Here is a 17275-nt window from a genome sequence, read left to right on the forward strand (position 1 = left end):
CACATGGTTCCACCGCTACTACAGCGTTCGTGCTGGGTGCGACATACGAGATCATCACGCGCTTGACACACCCCAGCATAGTCTGGCTTGCTCAGCGTCTGGACGACTTCGGACAGTGTACCAGGGTGCACACGATCAACAATGGAGAGATCCACTGCCACAAAACGGAGATTTCGTGAGAGGAGTACCATTTTCTTGAGAGTAATTAACAAACCCACCCCACGAATATGTTTGCTTTCGTGAAGGTGAGAAAAAAACTATTTTCGTGAAGGTATTTATGGACCGTCAAGAAAATGTTCATTTTATGTAGATGAACCCAACACTCTCACAAAAATTATGTATATTTCATGGAGGTGTTGAGTAAACTCTCATGTAATTAAAATAGCTACAGTTACGTGAGAGGCGATCCATTTTCGTGAGACGGATTAACAACTCTCACGAAATACTTGGATACACGCTAGCTTAGCACTTCGCGTGCTCAATCTTTTTAGCTATGTGCACCTCCCCACGCATCTACTCCTTCTCCATTCATCTCCCCTGGCATGCTTCTTTATGGAAAAATTAACTATATTTTTAGCAATAATATATCTTTTTGGGAATTTAAATGTCTTTATGTCTATTTATTAGAATTACTTCGCATTTGAACTAAATGTGTTATAAAGATGATCTTAAAATTGCAAACAACATACAAGAGGGTGCATTCATACATTTCAATACAAATCCAAATTTGAAAGTAAATTTTTTAATGTTTGTGTACTTTACATTCTAGTTTTCTAAGTCATTTATAGTTGATAAAATTTAATAATTCCTAAATTTCCTCAAAAAATTATGAAACTTGGCTGAGTGCCAAAAATACATCATTATAACATCCGCAAAAAAAATTCACAAATAAAATCGAATTGAGGCAATGGTTTGCTAACTGCATACAAGTTTGCAGGACTAGTCTAGAGATAATAATGGAATGAAACTTGTATTGCTATATAAAGGCCTAGGCTCCCAGCTTAAGGGGAATGATCTCAACTCTCAAGCAAACATACTGCCTTGTTTGGTTGCGGCTCTCTTGACCTTTCCTTTTTTTTTTGGCACAAAAGGATGTCCCAGGCACCTGACAGATTTACATTAGCAAAACTAGAACCATTACAGAAGACATTATACCAAAATAAGACAAACTACGATTAATTTAAGTCTTCATTCCAATGCATCCATCGTAACATCACCGTTGATCCTGTCGGTTCGCGAAAGAAAGGACAAATAAAGAACCTACGAACCAATCGCACACTGGTGCTTTTGAAGACCGCTAGTCGTGTGTCTCGAGGCCGATCCACAAAACTACTGCAAAATTAAAATACGGGTAAGACCACACTCTTCTACTCCATCCATCCCAAATTATAGATCGTTTTGGTTTTTCAAGATTCACAAGTGTTTGTATGCATGTATGACTTATAATTTGGGATGGAGTATAAAACAGATATGCTCCTGCGATGTTAGTTCCATGATGCGATCACAACCATCATTGAGTAGTGCCAAAGGACTATTAAATACACTACAATTAACTTCACCCAAAACAATGATGCAATTGTCACAAAACCCATAGCCAAAAGTCCATAACCATTGAAGCAAGTGGACAAAGAATCAAGACCAAAAAATCAAGTATCATCATCATGGAGGTAGACGAGAAAAGATAGATATTTTTTAGATGAAAACCCGAGTACTATTAGCTATTTGGAAAGGCAGGTACTTGATTGTTGAGGCTTGTACTTGAAACATATTTGATTGTTGTGCATGATATGACATCGAGTTCAACCTGAGGTATACATGATATTGAATCGAAAACATGCCATGCTAAATACTCGAGCATAGACACACGGAGGGGCTCCTTGCAGCATCTCTACAAAAATCATAAACACCAGTTTCATGAGAAACCAACGAATAATCATCCAGGAGTAACCTGTCAGGGCAAGCACACCTTGGATTATTTTAAGGTTGGCAAACCACCTATAACGTCTTCAATTGCAGTTGAGATGGAGGAAGAACAACAAGATGGGGTTAGGAAGAGATTGGGTTTTTTTGAGAGATAAAAGGGTAAATTGTAGTGTGTTTGATCGATTGGATAAACCCTTGATCGGTCGTGGCCCTTCATATTTATAGATTGGGGAGGTTGTGTTCCATGGAAAGTCCAAGTACATTACGAAACACGTTTAAAATCAGTTCAAACCTGATTTATCAAGTAAAACCTAGATTCTCTAGAAAAAAAATACTGAAACATTTGATTTTTCCTAGTGTAGATTTATAAAATGACCATAACTTCCTAATTCAGAGTTCAAATCAGAAGATCTACATATGTATTTCAATCATCTCGACAAGTGCTATACACAACAGTAAAGTCCAATTTGTGATGGGAGACTTCCCCAAAATTGGATGTTCCGGATTTAGAAAACTGCATCGGACTCTCCGGTTTGCCCATCTGTGCCAATTTTAGTCGTCAATATATGCCCCTTTATTTGGGTAAATGTTGTGCGCAAAAAACATTATTATGATCCATATTGTCTTAGGATGATGGTGAACACAGATCGGCCACATTTTTTCTATGGGCGATACAATTCCATCGGGTATAACACGTTGCTCAAGTCAAAACTGAGCTCACCTGCTTTGGTCTCTATTCTTTTCATGTCGATCTCACTAGTTTGCCTCAACTTGTATGAGAAAATGTAATTTTTCTAGGTTTCGTCAACTCATTAAAGATTATATTGCATTTAGATTCATCAAAAGTAAATTTAATGCTTGAAAAAAACGAGAATCGTCCATCCGGCAAAATCGAGCGGTGGAAACAAAGGAAGTACCATGAAGTACCTAAAGAGAAGTACCAAGAAGTACCAATTTACTGGGATCAAGTACAAAAAATAGTGAGAAATTACTATGATACAATTTTAATTATGTGTAAATCTATTTAATTTTAAAAAAAATAAGAAAGGAAAGTACCTTGCGGTACCACTGGTACTTTAAAAGCATTGTAATAAAGCTCTAATAAGTTACTAATTTTTACTAATAGACTTATTAATGGACCAACAAGTGCCCTTTAGATGACAATACAAATTCAGCAATATAAACATCTTTACTTTTATTGGCCGAGGAATCATAATTAAGCATATGCGTATTAGGTCCTATTTGGTTACCCTGGACTAAACTTTAGTCCATCCATTTTAGCCCCTTTTAGTCCCTAAACTGCCAAGCATGTGGACTAAAATATGGACTAAACCCTTTAGTCCTCTAGTCCAAGGGGTGGACTAAAGTAGACTAAAAGCCCTAGAAGACACCCCTGCCCCTCATTTACTACCCATCCCACCCCTCCTCCACCTTCTTCTCCTCGGCTAGCGCCGCCTCCACCTTCTTCTCCTTAGCCGGCACAGCGGCGGTTGCAGCATCCATCCCCTTCTCCTCCTTCCCCTCAGCCAGTGCCTCCTTCTTCTCCACCACGGCCGCGTATGACGCCAAGGAGGCTACGGCCACGTACGACGCCACGCGACTCCGCATCCGCGAGCCCGGCACCGCCTCCACCAACCCGCCAACCTCCGCCGACAATGACCTACTCCATCCGCCCGCTGTTGTGCCTCTTCCGCCTCCACCCGCAGCTTCCCTACCCCCTCATCCCCCTCCACCCGATGCGCCCCTGCCCCCTCGCCCGCCGCCGCCACACCTACCTCTGCGGGAGCAGCAGCCCACGCTGCCGCCACTACTTCCGCTAAGGAAGCAATACCTACCACCGCCGCCACCGCCCCTGCTCCCACCGAAGAAGCGGCTGCCCTCCCCACCGCTGCCGCTGGAAATAGGGAAGCCGGGGTGGGCAGCCTCCTCATCCCCGCCGGCGCCACCTCCGTTCACCCTGCTGCCGGTGTGGGCGCTGCTGTCCGAGAAGCACAAGAAGCGGTCGGGCTACGGCGGACGCGTCCCCACCCTCCGCACCCCCACCGCCAAGGAAGCCAGCCGCACTTGAGAAGCCCACCAATCCCCCCACCGCTCCCTTGGGTACCAATCTGAAATCCTTGATGATTCTCGATGATGCTTATGTGAAGAATCTCTCTGTAACTTCTCTGATTCATGAACTGATGATGATGTTGTACATATGCTGCTCTGCTATCTGCTACTGCTGATGTTAGAAAGCGCAGCGGATGATGAACTGATCTGTAAAACCTGATAAACCCTTCGATGTGTGATAAATAATATTTGTTGACAATTTTGTTTTGTTCTTTCAATCCGAACAAGGTTGTTTGCTGTGGAGATTGCAAAGATTTGTTGCGGGTGCCACCAACGTTGTTGTGGTTTTTATTGTTGGAGAAATCCTCTTGCAGTGTTTGGTGGCAGTGAACAACCTTATCCTTGGAGAAATTTGTTAACACTTCACCAACGTTTTGCATTGCGGTCGGGCATGGCGTCCTGAGCAGGGTGTTTTCATCTTCAAAACAGGAATAATATCATCTTTGTTCATCTGCATTAATGGACTTTGGTCCCTAGATCCAAACAGGATAGGGACTAAAGTTTAGTTCATGGACTTAGTCTGAGTTCATGGACTAAAGGAACAGGGGCTTAGTTCAATGGTTCCGCTGCTGCCATTATTTCAAGTGCAATAAATTGTAATCATCCGTTGATCACAGTGAGGTTAAGAGGCTGGATTGTTGTTGAGAGAAACTGACAGCTTTCATTAGTTGTTCGTCAGCGCGCAGCGACATGATTTGCAGCGAGCGTTTGGTTTCCGAGGCCGCCCGTCGGTCGGGGCGTTCCGGCGCACAGTGGCACCTTGGAGTCTCCCGGCGACGGCCTAGCTGCGACGCAGATCGCGCTGCCGAGCACCTGCGGGGTCCTCAGCTGCCACTGCTGCTTCGAGACTGGGGAGATGACACCCTAGAGCTCATGCCGTGTGTAGCGTGTTACGGTTCTTCGCTATCAATCCATGACGCTAGCAGTCTTCCTGATACCACTCATTCCCGCACGCATGCGTAGGCAGTAGCAGTTATTGTGCATTAGCTAGCTAGTGTAGGGTGTGGAATGGAAATGAACAAAACAAATGGTTATCGTGTTTATATATATATATAGGCCTACGCTGCAGCCTTAATTATGGATATGATCTCAACTCTGTCCGACTGGAACAACGGCCCACCTCGGGTGGTGGGAGACGACGAGAAGGCCGAAAGCACCTGTATTTTCCGCGTCAGGATGGGCCTTTTCACCATAGTCATAGGAATATGGGCATGTTCACCTAGAAAGATCGTGCTGCTACGTCGCCGCTGACCACTTCTATTTGCTTTATCTTTGAATTCAAAGAAATGCTTGGCAATGGCGATAACTGTTTGTTTATTTGCAGATCAAAATCTATTTCTTTAGGAGATTTCATTGGGCCCGTTTGTTAGGATGGAATTGAATCTCATTCTAAGAATCTCATTCTAGCAATTAGATTCAATAGGAATTAAATTCCATAGAATTAGATTCATTTCAATTTTCTTGTTTGGATGTACAAAGAAACTAATTCCTAGAATTAGATTCCAAATATTGTTTGGTTGATTAGAGAGGAAACTACTTCTTTGGAAAATATAGGTTAAATCTGATAGCTTCGAAATTCCTAGCTTAAAGATGAGTACTTAGCACTGTTTTCTCAGGAATTAAAGATGAGTACTTAGCACTGTTTTCAGACTAATACTTAGCACTGTTTTCGAAGAAAACCACATCATACACGAGTTACATACCTCCAGCTAGGAAAATACAGATAAAATACAAGATAATACTTTCAGATGAGCTACATATTATTACAAGTTCAATAGATATTATCCATCACTTGATATAGATGAACTAGTTTCTTCACTTGTTGAGCTGTTTTAGAAGCCACCTCTTCCTCATCCTCTCTGGAAGCGCCAACAGAGACTCGTACTTGCGTGCGTCACCGGTCAGGATATCAAATAGGTCCAACAAAGTGTCTTCATCCAATCCTTGTACTTCATTCAGTGTGTCTAGAATTTCTTTTGATGTTGGTCCTTTAGGGGCTTCCTCCTTTAGTGCTTCAGCAAACTTGTCTAGTTTTTCAGCCATCATAGAGGTAAAAGAGTCGCCTGACCGTTGCCTCTTTAAACTTCCTGAAGTTGCCGATGATGTGGGCTCTTTGTTACTAAGATCTTCCTTACTCATGTCTTTTGAGCTCTCAGCTGCAGTCCTTGCCGCTTCACCGGTAGCATGGTCTTTGCCAAACACCAAGCTGATTGAGTCCCAGTACAAGACAGTCTTGTGCCTATAACCAGAAGCTTCTTTGTTTTTCTACAAAAAAACAAATGGTTAACACATATATATCCAACTTCAAAGCAATAGCAAGGATACTAGACATGCATATATATTGTGCTCTAACAGTACTGAATAGGATTAACTATCCTGGTGCACGGCAGCCACAGCAGCAAATAGTTGAATAGGATTAACTAACATTACTGCAGCAAGGATAAGTGAGCTGTTTGGCTTTTTTTTTGTATCAAGCAATACAAACAAACAATCAGTATAAATTGGAATTTATTTACTGCAAGGTACCCGGCAGCTACCAATTTGCTTCCCAGATATAAATGAAATATTTTTAACAAACAGTTCACTGCAGAACAAAACAGAGACCGAACTGAAGAGGATACAAGCTAAGTAAGAACAGAAAAAGAGATCAGCAAGCTGTAGTCAACATAGGAAATTGATAGACTCTTTGAGTAGCATACCTGATGAGAAGTTATGTCCTACACAGTAGCATTCAAATTGACATTCAGAAATGAACAGATGCATGTAGCAAAACAAAGTGTACATAGTCCTACTATCTCAGACTCTCACTTAAAACAAAGAGCACATGTATTGCATAATTACTTTTGCAATGACCTCATGCTCAGTGAAATACCTTCATGTCTCATATACACCAAGGTACCAAGTCAACTGCACAGTGCAAGAAACTATAGCAACAAATTGAACTATTTCCTGAACTATGCAAATACTGAGAAAGCAAGTTAGCAGTTTTCTTATTCTGCCAAATACTAAACAGATATTGAAATAAGTGGTTTTTGAAACTTACCGCCACATATTCTTCCCATACAGCATCACTATCAACAGATATTTTATTTTTGTTCCAATCCCAACCAAATCCACTTGATTCCAGCATACCATTGATGATAGTGTAGTGTTTGTCAAAGGTCTTGTTTCTCGCCATGATATTGTCTTTTGAGATATCCACATTACACTTTTCTCGGACATTCTTGATAGCAGTTGTATAGACATGAGACTTCCACCCATTCTGGCATCTGTCACCCTTGTTATAGTACTCCACAAATGTGTCAAGAAGAGCCTTGTCCATGTCATCATTCCAAGAAATGTAACCCCTGCCCGAGCCTGACTTCTTGCCCTTCTCCATATCCTACAGGAAAAATGTTCACAAAAGGTTATTAGTAAAATATTAGGAGCACTAAAATTTATCATACATTTTAAGCATGCATTGATGATAGAATTTATCATACATTGACCACGTCTTGCTTGGTAATCAGCAAACATTTGGTTAGCTTTGGTATCCCTAAAATTGCTCCATTCATTTGTTGATTGAACATTGGTAATCATACCCACTTCACTTTGAACTTCATGAGGTTCAAAAGATATTACTTGATCAACTTGGTGTATAAGTAAATCATCCATATCTCTCTGTCTATCAATTACAAAGTTGTGCAATATGCAGCAAGCATTAATGATCCTAATCTGCAAGAATTTAGTAGAAATGAGTTGCATGCTAGCTAGGGTCATTCAAAGATGAATTTCAAGCTAGGTTACTAACTACGGAATACCTGATTTTGCAAGTCAAAATATGAGTTGCTTCTTAGTATAGCCCACCTCATCTTCAATAGCCCAAATGTTCTCTCTATCACATTTCTAGCAGTTGAATGGCGCAAATTGAATAGTTCTTTGGCAGTGGATGGGTTATGCCCTTGAGCAGCCCACTCATTCAAGTGGTAGCGAGTGGATCGATATGGAGCAAGAAAGCCCGGTCCATTGGTGTATCCCGCATCTACTAGATAGTATTTCCCACTTGGAATAACAAATGCATCGTCCCGAGACATTGCATCACGTAGCACACGTGAATCTGAAGCTGATCCTTCCCATCCCGCTAAGACGTAAACAAATTTCATGTGACGATCACAAACCCCTAAAACATTGGTGGTAATCTGTTGCTTCCTATTCCTATACCTCCCTTGGTCAGCTAAAGGCACAAAAACGTCAATGTGTGTACCATCTAATGCTCCAAGGCAATCTTCAAACCACTTCCACTTGGAATCCTCAGGTTGTACAGCTGATGGATCAGGAAGCTTGATAAATTCATGGCATAATGATAGAATACCTCTAAGCACCTCATTGAAGTGACGGCAGATTGGCTCAAGTGACCATCCATATGAGCTACGAATCATCCTCATCTTAGTGCCATGACCCACTACAAGCAAAAAGATTGCTACCTTTTCTTCTACCGACACATTCTTGTTATCACACATACCACATCTCTCACGTAAGATGGCACATAGGTCATAAAATGATCTCTTAGTTAGGCGCAAACTATCATAGCAATAGACATTTGATCCTTGGTACAGATTTCTTAGCATTTGTTTGCGTGTAGCTACATCTCTCTCAACCACTTCATTCGGATCAACAATATGTCTAGGTCTCTTACGCTGATACCAGTGCACAATCATGCTCATGACAGCAGAAACAAATAAAGCAGCCACCCTTTTTCTCTTTTTCCTACTCATCTCTCTCATTTGCTCCATGCTTGTATTAACCAAGTCTATGTTGTTGTCAGGCATCTAAAGCACATATGCAAAAAGGAATATTTTATTTGACCAGAAACAAAGCAGTACATACAATAATACATTGCCACATAGCAAAACAGAGTTCTTTTAATTTAGTTCTTTACATCACTGTCAAGCAAACAAGCAGCAGCAAAAGATCTGACCATAGTAAGCTGACCACATTAGCAAAAGATCTGACCATAGTAAGCTTCCTTAGGAAATTGTGTTGATGGCTGCACACAAGGTGCTCCAGGAACTACACATCTTAGAGTCAACTGAACAAATCAATATCCTAATTCCTCCCAGACCTAGAACTAATAACCTGTGAACTCAGAACCTCACTCCTAGCTACAAAGGGGAAAAATGAATTGCAGAGGATGCCTTGCTGACTACTGAAACAATAGAAACGATATCATATGTAAGGTATTAAAAAAAACAAGGACTCAATCTGAGGGTGGGTCTTTCGCAGCTGCTCTAAATAACTCTATCATATGTAAGGTATTGTACTCTGACCACTTGGTGGCAGGGATAATTTATGTAACCTACCAAGATTCAACTCTACCAAAATGAAACTTAGGCTCACTGTCACTACGGCCTGAAAATAATGGGCGCTCAGACTCTGAAAAAAGTGAGAAGAAACGAAGAAAGGCAACGATCTGGTGAGTTAAGCCTGGACAGTCCATGCAATTCTAATGGGGTGAACTCCAAAGGTGATGAGTCTAACCAATCAGCATTTATATAACTGAATCTTCATGCATACGAATATGACCAGGACGTCGTATTCCACAGAAGAAGGCATGCAGGAGCAATATGATGCAACGAGGAAATATCAAACATGAGAATCAAAATGTACCAGACTATCATATCTGACAACCATCAGATTTTGGAGGTGACATTTCAAAAGGACCAAAAACTATGATTTTTCAACTAAGGATCCACTCGCTAATCTTTGAACTTACAATGTATCAATGCCTCAGCATATCAGTTCCTTGCACCCTTCTTGAAGCCGCCCAGCAACGCCTTAACCAGTAGCTAACAAAAGAGAAAAGGATCTGAGACAGTGAAATAATTATCCTTAAGTAACAGATAAGTAGATGGGAACTTAAACTAGGACAAAACTAATAGCTGTGATAGAAATGCTAAGATAAGTTGGTTCAACTGATGCATGACGCTTTCAGCTGGCACTCCAGAATGAACAAACAATCATATACTGTGCATAGATGTTTTACAAACTGTTCTAAAACAGGACATGGTTTAGCATAGTAAATATAGACAAATTAAGACACTAGTGCAAGCATTACATGAATAATTGAACCTGGGTATAAATTCCAATAACATATGTGACAAAAATGAATTATTCCAATAACATAGTAAAATGAATTCCAATAACCTGGGTATAGAGAAAGGTATTTACACATTTTGTGTGACCACCGTAGAAACAATGAATTTATTTCTTCTGTGAGCATGCAAATTTGCTTGTTATCTAGCTCTAGACTTCTATCTGATGTTTGCTTCATCTATCCTGCAGAATGTAACTACAGAAATGGAAAGTGGGTTTCTGACAATCGTAGACCTCTATACTCGGGGTTTGGCTGTAAACAATGGCTTTCAGAGAGCTGGTCCTGCAGATTAACCCAGCGCATAGATTTTGAATATGAAAATTTTAGATGGCAGCCAGAAGCCTGTGAGATGCCAGAGTTTGAGGCCTCTAAGTTCTTGACAGATCAATCTCATGTCTAACAGATCCTGATAGGACAGGACTCAAATGACCACAAGCACACAATCTTAAGCTAAAAAAAGAGGCTGAAGAGGCACGCAATATCAATCTCATAACATATATATCATTTCTCGAGCAATACTGAAACAGGATAGGACTATACATCAAAACTTCCAGTGAGGATTCACCAGTACAGGACAGGACAGGACAGATCGAGCTCTTGGGTCACCAAGGCAGGACTCACCAAGGCAGGAGTATTGGTGATGCACGTCGATCTTCCAGTGAGTAAAATGGATAGCTGCCGAGCTCCTCCTCCTCCCGTCCCTATGCTTCCCTTCCCTCAGATCTGTCTACAGCCTCTAAAAAAGAACAAATCGAGTCAAGGGTTAGGGTTAGGAGAGAAATTGCTGTATATGTCGACGAGGAAGAGAGGGAGGGAGAGGGGGAAGGAGCACCGGCTCACCGCGTGGCGTGTGGTCGCCGGCGAGAAGCTGCTCGCGCGGAGGAGCGGCACGGGCGGCGCACTCTGTGCACGGGCGGCGCACTCTGTGCCGGCTCTGGAGGGGGTCGACGGAGGAGGGGGCAGCGGAGGAGGGGGCCGATGGAGGAAGTGGAGGAGGGGGCGGCGGAGAAGTGGAGGAGGGGGCGGCGGAGGAAGTGGGCGGCGGCGCAAGGGGAAGGAGTCGGGGCGGCGCGCGCGGGGGGAAAGAGGAATAGTCGCGGTCGGGACTCGGGACCGAGGAAACGATTTCCTCTTTTTAGGGTCGGAATGTGCGGTAGATAGAGTTGGAATCCTGAGGAATCCCTCTTTCCAATTCCGGGAGCAACCAAACAAGATGACTTTGGAAATTAATTCCAATTCCAGCCAATTCCATCCTAACAAACAGGCCCTTAAGGAGAGGAAAAATGTTCCAGAGTACAATACAGTCGATATTACATAAATAGTTAACTCTCTTAGCGCTAACATTAGGAAACTAAGAAAATCACATTCCCAATATTGGGTTGCTACACGCAGTCCTCTTCAAATTGACGTCCGCTTGAATCAGGTTGAATACTTGATCAGACCTCATGCATTTGCCAACGAATACTCTTCTATTTTACCCCTTCCAAATATACCACGGTATACATGAGAATGGCTGCAGTTAATCTTCTTTGCTTGGTTTTTAACGGTGCTAGCATCGCTGAAACGATTCCTCCACACCCACCTCATCAGTGACTGGGACATATATCGTATTTCAGGCATAGGTACTGACATTTACCCATACTTATCGTGCGTAGCAGCATTTAAGGCATAAACAATTGTGCCCCGCTCACCCCCACGTCCTCCTATGCGGGCGGCTCCCTCACCTCCCCTCGGCGAGCTCCGCCTCCCAAATCCCTACCTCCGCCGCTGCTCAAGCAGCTAGTTGGAAGCATGGCAAGCTACAAGGAGGGTGACAGCACAGGGGCCAACTCGGTTTCCTCCCACCTTTTTCCTCCCCGACCCTTTTCTCCTCATCTCATTCCATTCCTGCTCCGGCGTGCCTCGTGCCTGGAAGCCTTTTCCATGTGGTGGTGGCGTGATTCGTGTGGTGGGCGGGCGGATCCATGCGGGGGACACTCGGACCTGCACTCATGAGAACTCTGGGGACAATCCCCATGACCCTTGGTGCGGCAGCGGCGGTGGTGTGGGGCCCTAGGCAGGCAACTTAGGGGCCTGTGTGCGGCCGCATCTGCTCACGGGGACTAGGAGGTGGGCGGATCCATGCGGGGGACACCCAGACCTACACTCATGGCAACTCCGGGACGGTCCCCACAACCCTTGGTGCGGTAGTAGCGGTGGTGTTGGACCCTAAACAGGCAGTTTAGGAGCTTGTGTGCGGCCGCAGCTGCTCACGGGGGACTAGGAGGTGGGTGGATCCATGCGGGGGGCACCCGGACCTGGACTCATGGCAACTTCGGGGGCGGTCCCCACGACCCTTGGTGTGGCAGCGACAATGGTCTGGGGCCCTAGGTAGGCAGCTTTGGGGCTTGTGTGCGGCCGCAGCTGCTCACGGGGGACTAGGACGGTGGCTTCACGTGGCCCTAGGGTGGCGGCAGCGTGGATGGCCTCGTGGTCTTGTCAGAGTTGATTCTTGTCCAACATGGTGCAACCACGGAAAACAATTTTATTACCAATTCTGGGATGAAATTTCATTTGTCATAATCTTAGTAACGCACCGAAATAAGGAACATCAGTAGTCACAGTTTGTGACAGGGGAGGAGCCAAAGGGTGGTCCGGGTGTGCCATGGACCACCCTAGAATTTTGGCCCAAAGCCCGTACCGCCTCAGGTATTTTGGCATGTGTGTTCTGTTCGAGTTGTTCTCTGCCTGTGCGGCTGCAAGCCTGCACCATCCTCCCACAGCAAACACCGGAATAGGAGTATAGGACAACAGGTTCAGTTCCAATTCGATTTTAGGATTTTAGATTGGCGCTGCAATGGTAAATTTATGGTGTTAAAAAGTTTACATTTAGTTGGATCACCCTAATCTAAAATCCTAGCTCTACCACTGGTTTGTGATACTTGATCAATGAAGAATGGTGTTCGTCATTCGAGCGTCATAAATCACGGTTTATGATGAAAAAACGTGTTTATAACATATTTCGGTTCGTCATATATCAGCAAATTTCTTGTAGTGGCACCCGCATCGACCGTTAGGGGTGGGTGCCGGTGCGGGTGTGGTCTTGCTGAGACCGGCCTCGTGGAGGAGTGGTGGGCTAAGGGATAGCTCTGGCTCCTGTGGCATGGGCACGTGGTGGATAAGCCGCTGTAGCAGACTCAGTTCCCACGCTACACTCGCCAACCCCGACGCCGACCCAACAACGTGCAGCAGCCGAGGAGATCCCGGCACCTCCGCACCGGGATTTTAGGCTCCTCGCCGCAACCACCACCACGCCGTTCGCCTCCTCCGCCCGGGGTGTCACCGGCTGCCACGCCGCCTCTGATGCCAATGCTTGTGAATGCTTCATTAGCAATATCATCCCCACCATCATCGCCCCTACATCCTCCTCCCCCGACGGTGCGGGCATTTTTTGACTTTTTCTTTGTGAAACAGAGTACACACTATTAATTAATTTCCAAGGCATGTTTTTGACTTTTCCTTCGTGAAATTAAACATAGTACAGATGCATACACTCATATACAAATGTATGTATACTCGCTCTTATGAAGATATGCGCGCAAATTTTAAGCCCGCCTTACCATACCTTGACAAATTAACTTTCTAAATTACATAAAACAGAAAGTATTTTCTTTATTCAGATTCTTCTGTGTACATCAAAGCTGGTTAAAGTTTGGTGGTCCATATATCAGCTCCCAAACTTTTTATTGCAAGGGGGTTTTGTATATAACTCTGAATTAGAAAATTTTCATTTATATAACTAAAATTCTCGCGGTACCAAATGACAACTTCCATTGATAAATGTAGTATGAATCAACATGTTGTGTAGGTAATTTGCGGTATTTGTCAAACGCGTGGCTTTCCTTGTTGCTATAGTACTGTACACTGAACACTCCTCGTCAAGAACTCTTCTGAAGATGAACCCTCTGATTCCTGCACATTTGTCGTTGCTAAGATTTACACACACATATCAGCCTCCATTTATATACATGCTTAACTCAGCTATACTAGAGGCCAGTGAACTTGTCTTCCTCAAATTTTTAGCTTCTTCCTCTTCAAAGTTCATGCAAACGTGAACTCCACATTTCACACGCCGCCATTGCTTGATTCCTGCTTCAATTGTTCATCTTCTTCCAGTTCTTTCCTCTACACTCACACACTTGCCATGCGGCGTATCATTGTTTTGTAGCCGTATCACCCCCGTGGTGTAGGCTCGAACGCCATCTTCTTGGGAGGCTAGCATGAGGCCATAGGTTGTGCTGGGTTGGTGGCGGAGGCGGCATGAGGAGTCCGCCGGGAGCTGGAGCACCTTCACGGTGCAGGCCCTCTCCAGATTTGCTGTGGCGTGGAGCTGGGAAGGGAGATCTATTGTGAAGTTGCCGAATTCGTCAGTCGTTGCAAGTGCAGAGTTGGCCGCTTGATCATTGGGACACTCGGTTTCGCAGAGTACAGCTACCTTAGCACCTGGTTCAGACAAATACACAATTCATCATCACACGATGCAAAAGTACCAAAGATACATGATTGCTATAAAGAACAATTTGTTGAGCTCATTGTTCTCAATGGATTTTTGCTCAAATACTCATATTTTGGTAGAACTTGTACTAGTTTGCTACTAGCGTGTGGATCCGTTGGAGGCGCACCCGTTGGAGGCGCACCCGTTCTAAGATGTAACAGGCGAGCAACTCCAATCTCAGAACGAGCTATTAATTTATCAGGTTCCCGTAGTGGCTTTGTATCCGAACATCTAAAGCAGATTTAATTTTTGAGTCCGTGCTGATAGCACCGGGGAAAAAGGGAGTGCATCTGGACCAGACAAAAGCACTGCCATCGTACGCATCAAATCAGACACTGTGGCCACCGGCCAGCAGATAGGTTAAGTGGCTCAATTATCGTTGGAGCCATCTATCGTCTGAATTGAATGATGCCACGCGGAAAGGGACTGATCAAGATTGGCACTAGAAGACGAGGCAAAGAATACGAGAAATATAGGCGAGCTAACTGTGTCCATGGCAAAAGAAAAATCAACTCGGATACGTTTAACTCTGGCAGGAATATTAGTTGCAACGACAAGCCTGCAAACCTTACCTAGTTCTCCCTTGTGGAAGCTCTCCACTTTATTTGTCTCTACATATAACAAGCGTTTGACTACAACTCAGGATACCACTTAAATTTTTTGGATCGGCAACATCGGTGGCGTTAACAAGCGTGTTGCTCCCTGAAGCACAGAAATTTTTGGTAGCAAAATCTTGTGCGTCATTCTTTTTAATGCGACTGTGGTTGGAAAAGGGTCGTAGAGGCCAGGTTTCATTTTATTTTCTAAGGCTACTCCTTCTGTAGTTTTGAAAAAACAAAGTCATTCAGTTTTGTGTTAAGTCAAACTATCTTAAATTTAATTAATTTTACAAAGTAACAACATTTATATAATTTGACTGTTAAATAATAGGAGTATGAATTCTCAAAAGCTAACAAAGATTTTTCTATTTTATCTTTTCAGATCCCGATGTGTACGTCGGCACGAATGAAAACAATTGGAATTTTGAATGGAGTAGTTGCGTCGGTTCTAACGTCCCGGACGGCTTCCCTTTGTGTACCCGTATGTTGTGCAGTACTACACCGTAATTTAGAAAAGGCTCAAATAACCTACAATCTGAAATTGGGAAATTGAATTGGGAAATGGAGATCTGCTGAGATCCTAATGTGTATCCTAATGTGTACGTCTGCCCGAATGAAAACAACTGGAATTCTGAAGGGATCAGTAGTTGCGTTGGTTCTAACGTCCCGGGCGGCTTTCCCTTGTGTACCCGTCGTACCAAACGCAATATGTTTAGCTCCAACGACCTTTTCAAGCGGCAACAGGCAAGCAGTACTCGTGATCAGTCCTCCGTTGCTTTGGCGATCCGGCCAGCGTGACACATGTGACCACTGACCAAGGAGGGTCCAGAAGCACACGTCGTCCTCCTCCAGAACGCAATCGAGACGACGAATGCGCGCGGTAGCCATGGTCAAGGTCGCCGTGTTGCTTTGCTTTCTTCAATTCCCTTCCGATTCCGTGGCGTTCATGCCCACCCTGGCCGTCGCGGCGTTTGCCGGCCAAACGAACAGGGCGCTGCGAAAAAGACCGGCCGTCTGCGAATGTTTCGACGGGAAGTTTGCCAGGCACGCACGGACGTTGCAACGACCATTTGTTCATGTGACAGTCTGGCGGCCGGTTCCGACGACCGAACACCTATAGCGCTTCATCACGGAGGGAATGGCAATTGGATGGGAATTTTAAACTACGAAAGGAGAATCAATTGCAAGAGTTTTTTGCTAGCTCTGCGGATGGAGCGTGTGGAAAACTAAGAAACCATTTTTGCTTTGAGAATGGCACGCGGCTAGGTATGCAGAAGCTATGGAGATTCATGATATAGGGATACCTGGCAGCTCGAAGGCGAGGAGGTCGGAGCCGGGGCGGAGGCAGAGCTCGCAGGCGACCTGCCCGGACACGGACACCGACGACACGGGCTCCTCGCCGTACCCCGCGATGCGCGCCAGCTCCGCGGGCGAGAAGTAGAGCTCCATCGGCTCCACCACCGGCAGCGACGACGCTTCCTCCATCGCCGCCGCCGCCGCGAAGACGAGGAGCAAAGCGGCAGCCGCTCTTCTCCGAAGCAGCAACATGCCGTCGGCTGTCGCAGCTCTCTCTCTCTATCTATCTATCTATCTGTTGGGTCCAGGCTCCAGACTCCAGAGCAAATCGAACTACTAGTAGTACGTTCAGGGGGAAAGGAGGGAAGGAGGGAGGGAGTATAAGGGTGCGCCTGCGATGCTTGGGTTGGTCCGTCGTCACGTTGACTTGGAAAGCAAGGGTGTGCGTACGTGCGCCGCATGATGTGTACAGAGCAGGCGCGTCTGCGTGGCTTGTGCGTTTGGTCCATGGCAACTGCCGAGGGGGCAACTGGGCAAGTCAGCAGTCATGCGTCCGAGTGGTTCAGGTGTCGTGTGGTGCGCGGTGGTTCGGGCGGGTGTAACCGTTCTCCACCTGCGTATATGGGCCGGTCATGTATGTGTTGGGCTAGCTACGTGCTGTTTCTCCTTTTCTTTTGCGAA

The 17275-nt window shown here is 44.7% G+C and overlaps 2 protein-coding genes across 3 annotated transcripts; both read right to left on the reverse strand.

Moving 5' to 3' along the window:
- Positions 1–5616: 5616 nt before the first annotated feature.
- LOC101775459 lies at positions 5617–11425 on the reverse strand. 2 transcript variants are annotated; one of them, XM_022824004.1, is made up of 7 exons: positions 11006–11425; positions 10787–10901; positions 9785–9857; positions 7833–8840; positions 7515–7746; positions 7076–7414; positions 5617–6297 (listed from the first exon to the last, which is right to left on the reverse strand). In XM_022824004.1, the coding sequence occupies exons 5-7, from the start codon at positions 7599–7601 to the stop codon at positions 5848–5850; spliced, it is 876 nt and encodes a 291-aa protein (XP_022679739.1). In that variant the 5' UTR covers positions 7602–7746; positions 7833–8840; positions 9785–9857; positions 10787–10901; positions 11006–11425; the 3' UTR covers positions 5617–5847. The 2 variants fall into 2 exon arrangements, with proteins under 2 accessions (XP_022679739.1, XP_004956161.1); XM_004956104.3 differs by lacking the exons at positions 7515–7746; positions 7833–8840.
- Positions 11426–13949: 2524 nt separating this feature from the next.
- LOC101776137 lies at positions 13950–17015 on the reverse strand. The gene is made up of 2 exons (XM_004956105.3): positions 16603–17015; positions 13950–14647 (listed from the first exon to the last, which is right to left on the reverse strand). The coding sequence occupies exons 1-2, from the start codon at positions 16844–16846 to the stop codon at positions 14307–14309; spliced, it is 585 nt and encodes a 194-aa protein (XP_004956162.1). The 5' UTR covers positions 16847–17015; the 3' UTR covers positions 13950–14306.
- Between the last annotated feature and the right edge of the window lie 260 nt (positions 17016–17275).

This window comes from Setaria italica, chromosome II (genome assembly GCF_000263155.2).
Source record: "Setaria italica strain Yugu1 chromosome II, Setaria_italica_v2.0, whole genome shotgun sequence".
NCBI lineage: Eukaryota > Viridiplantae > Streptophyta > Magnoliopsida > Poales > Poaceae > Setaria > Setaria italica.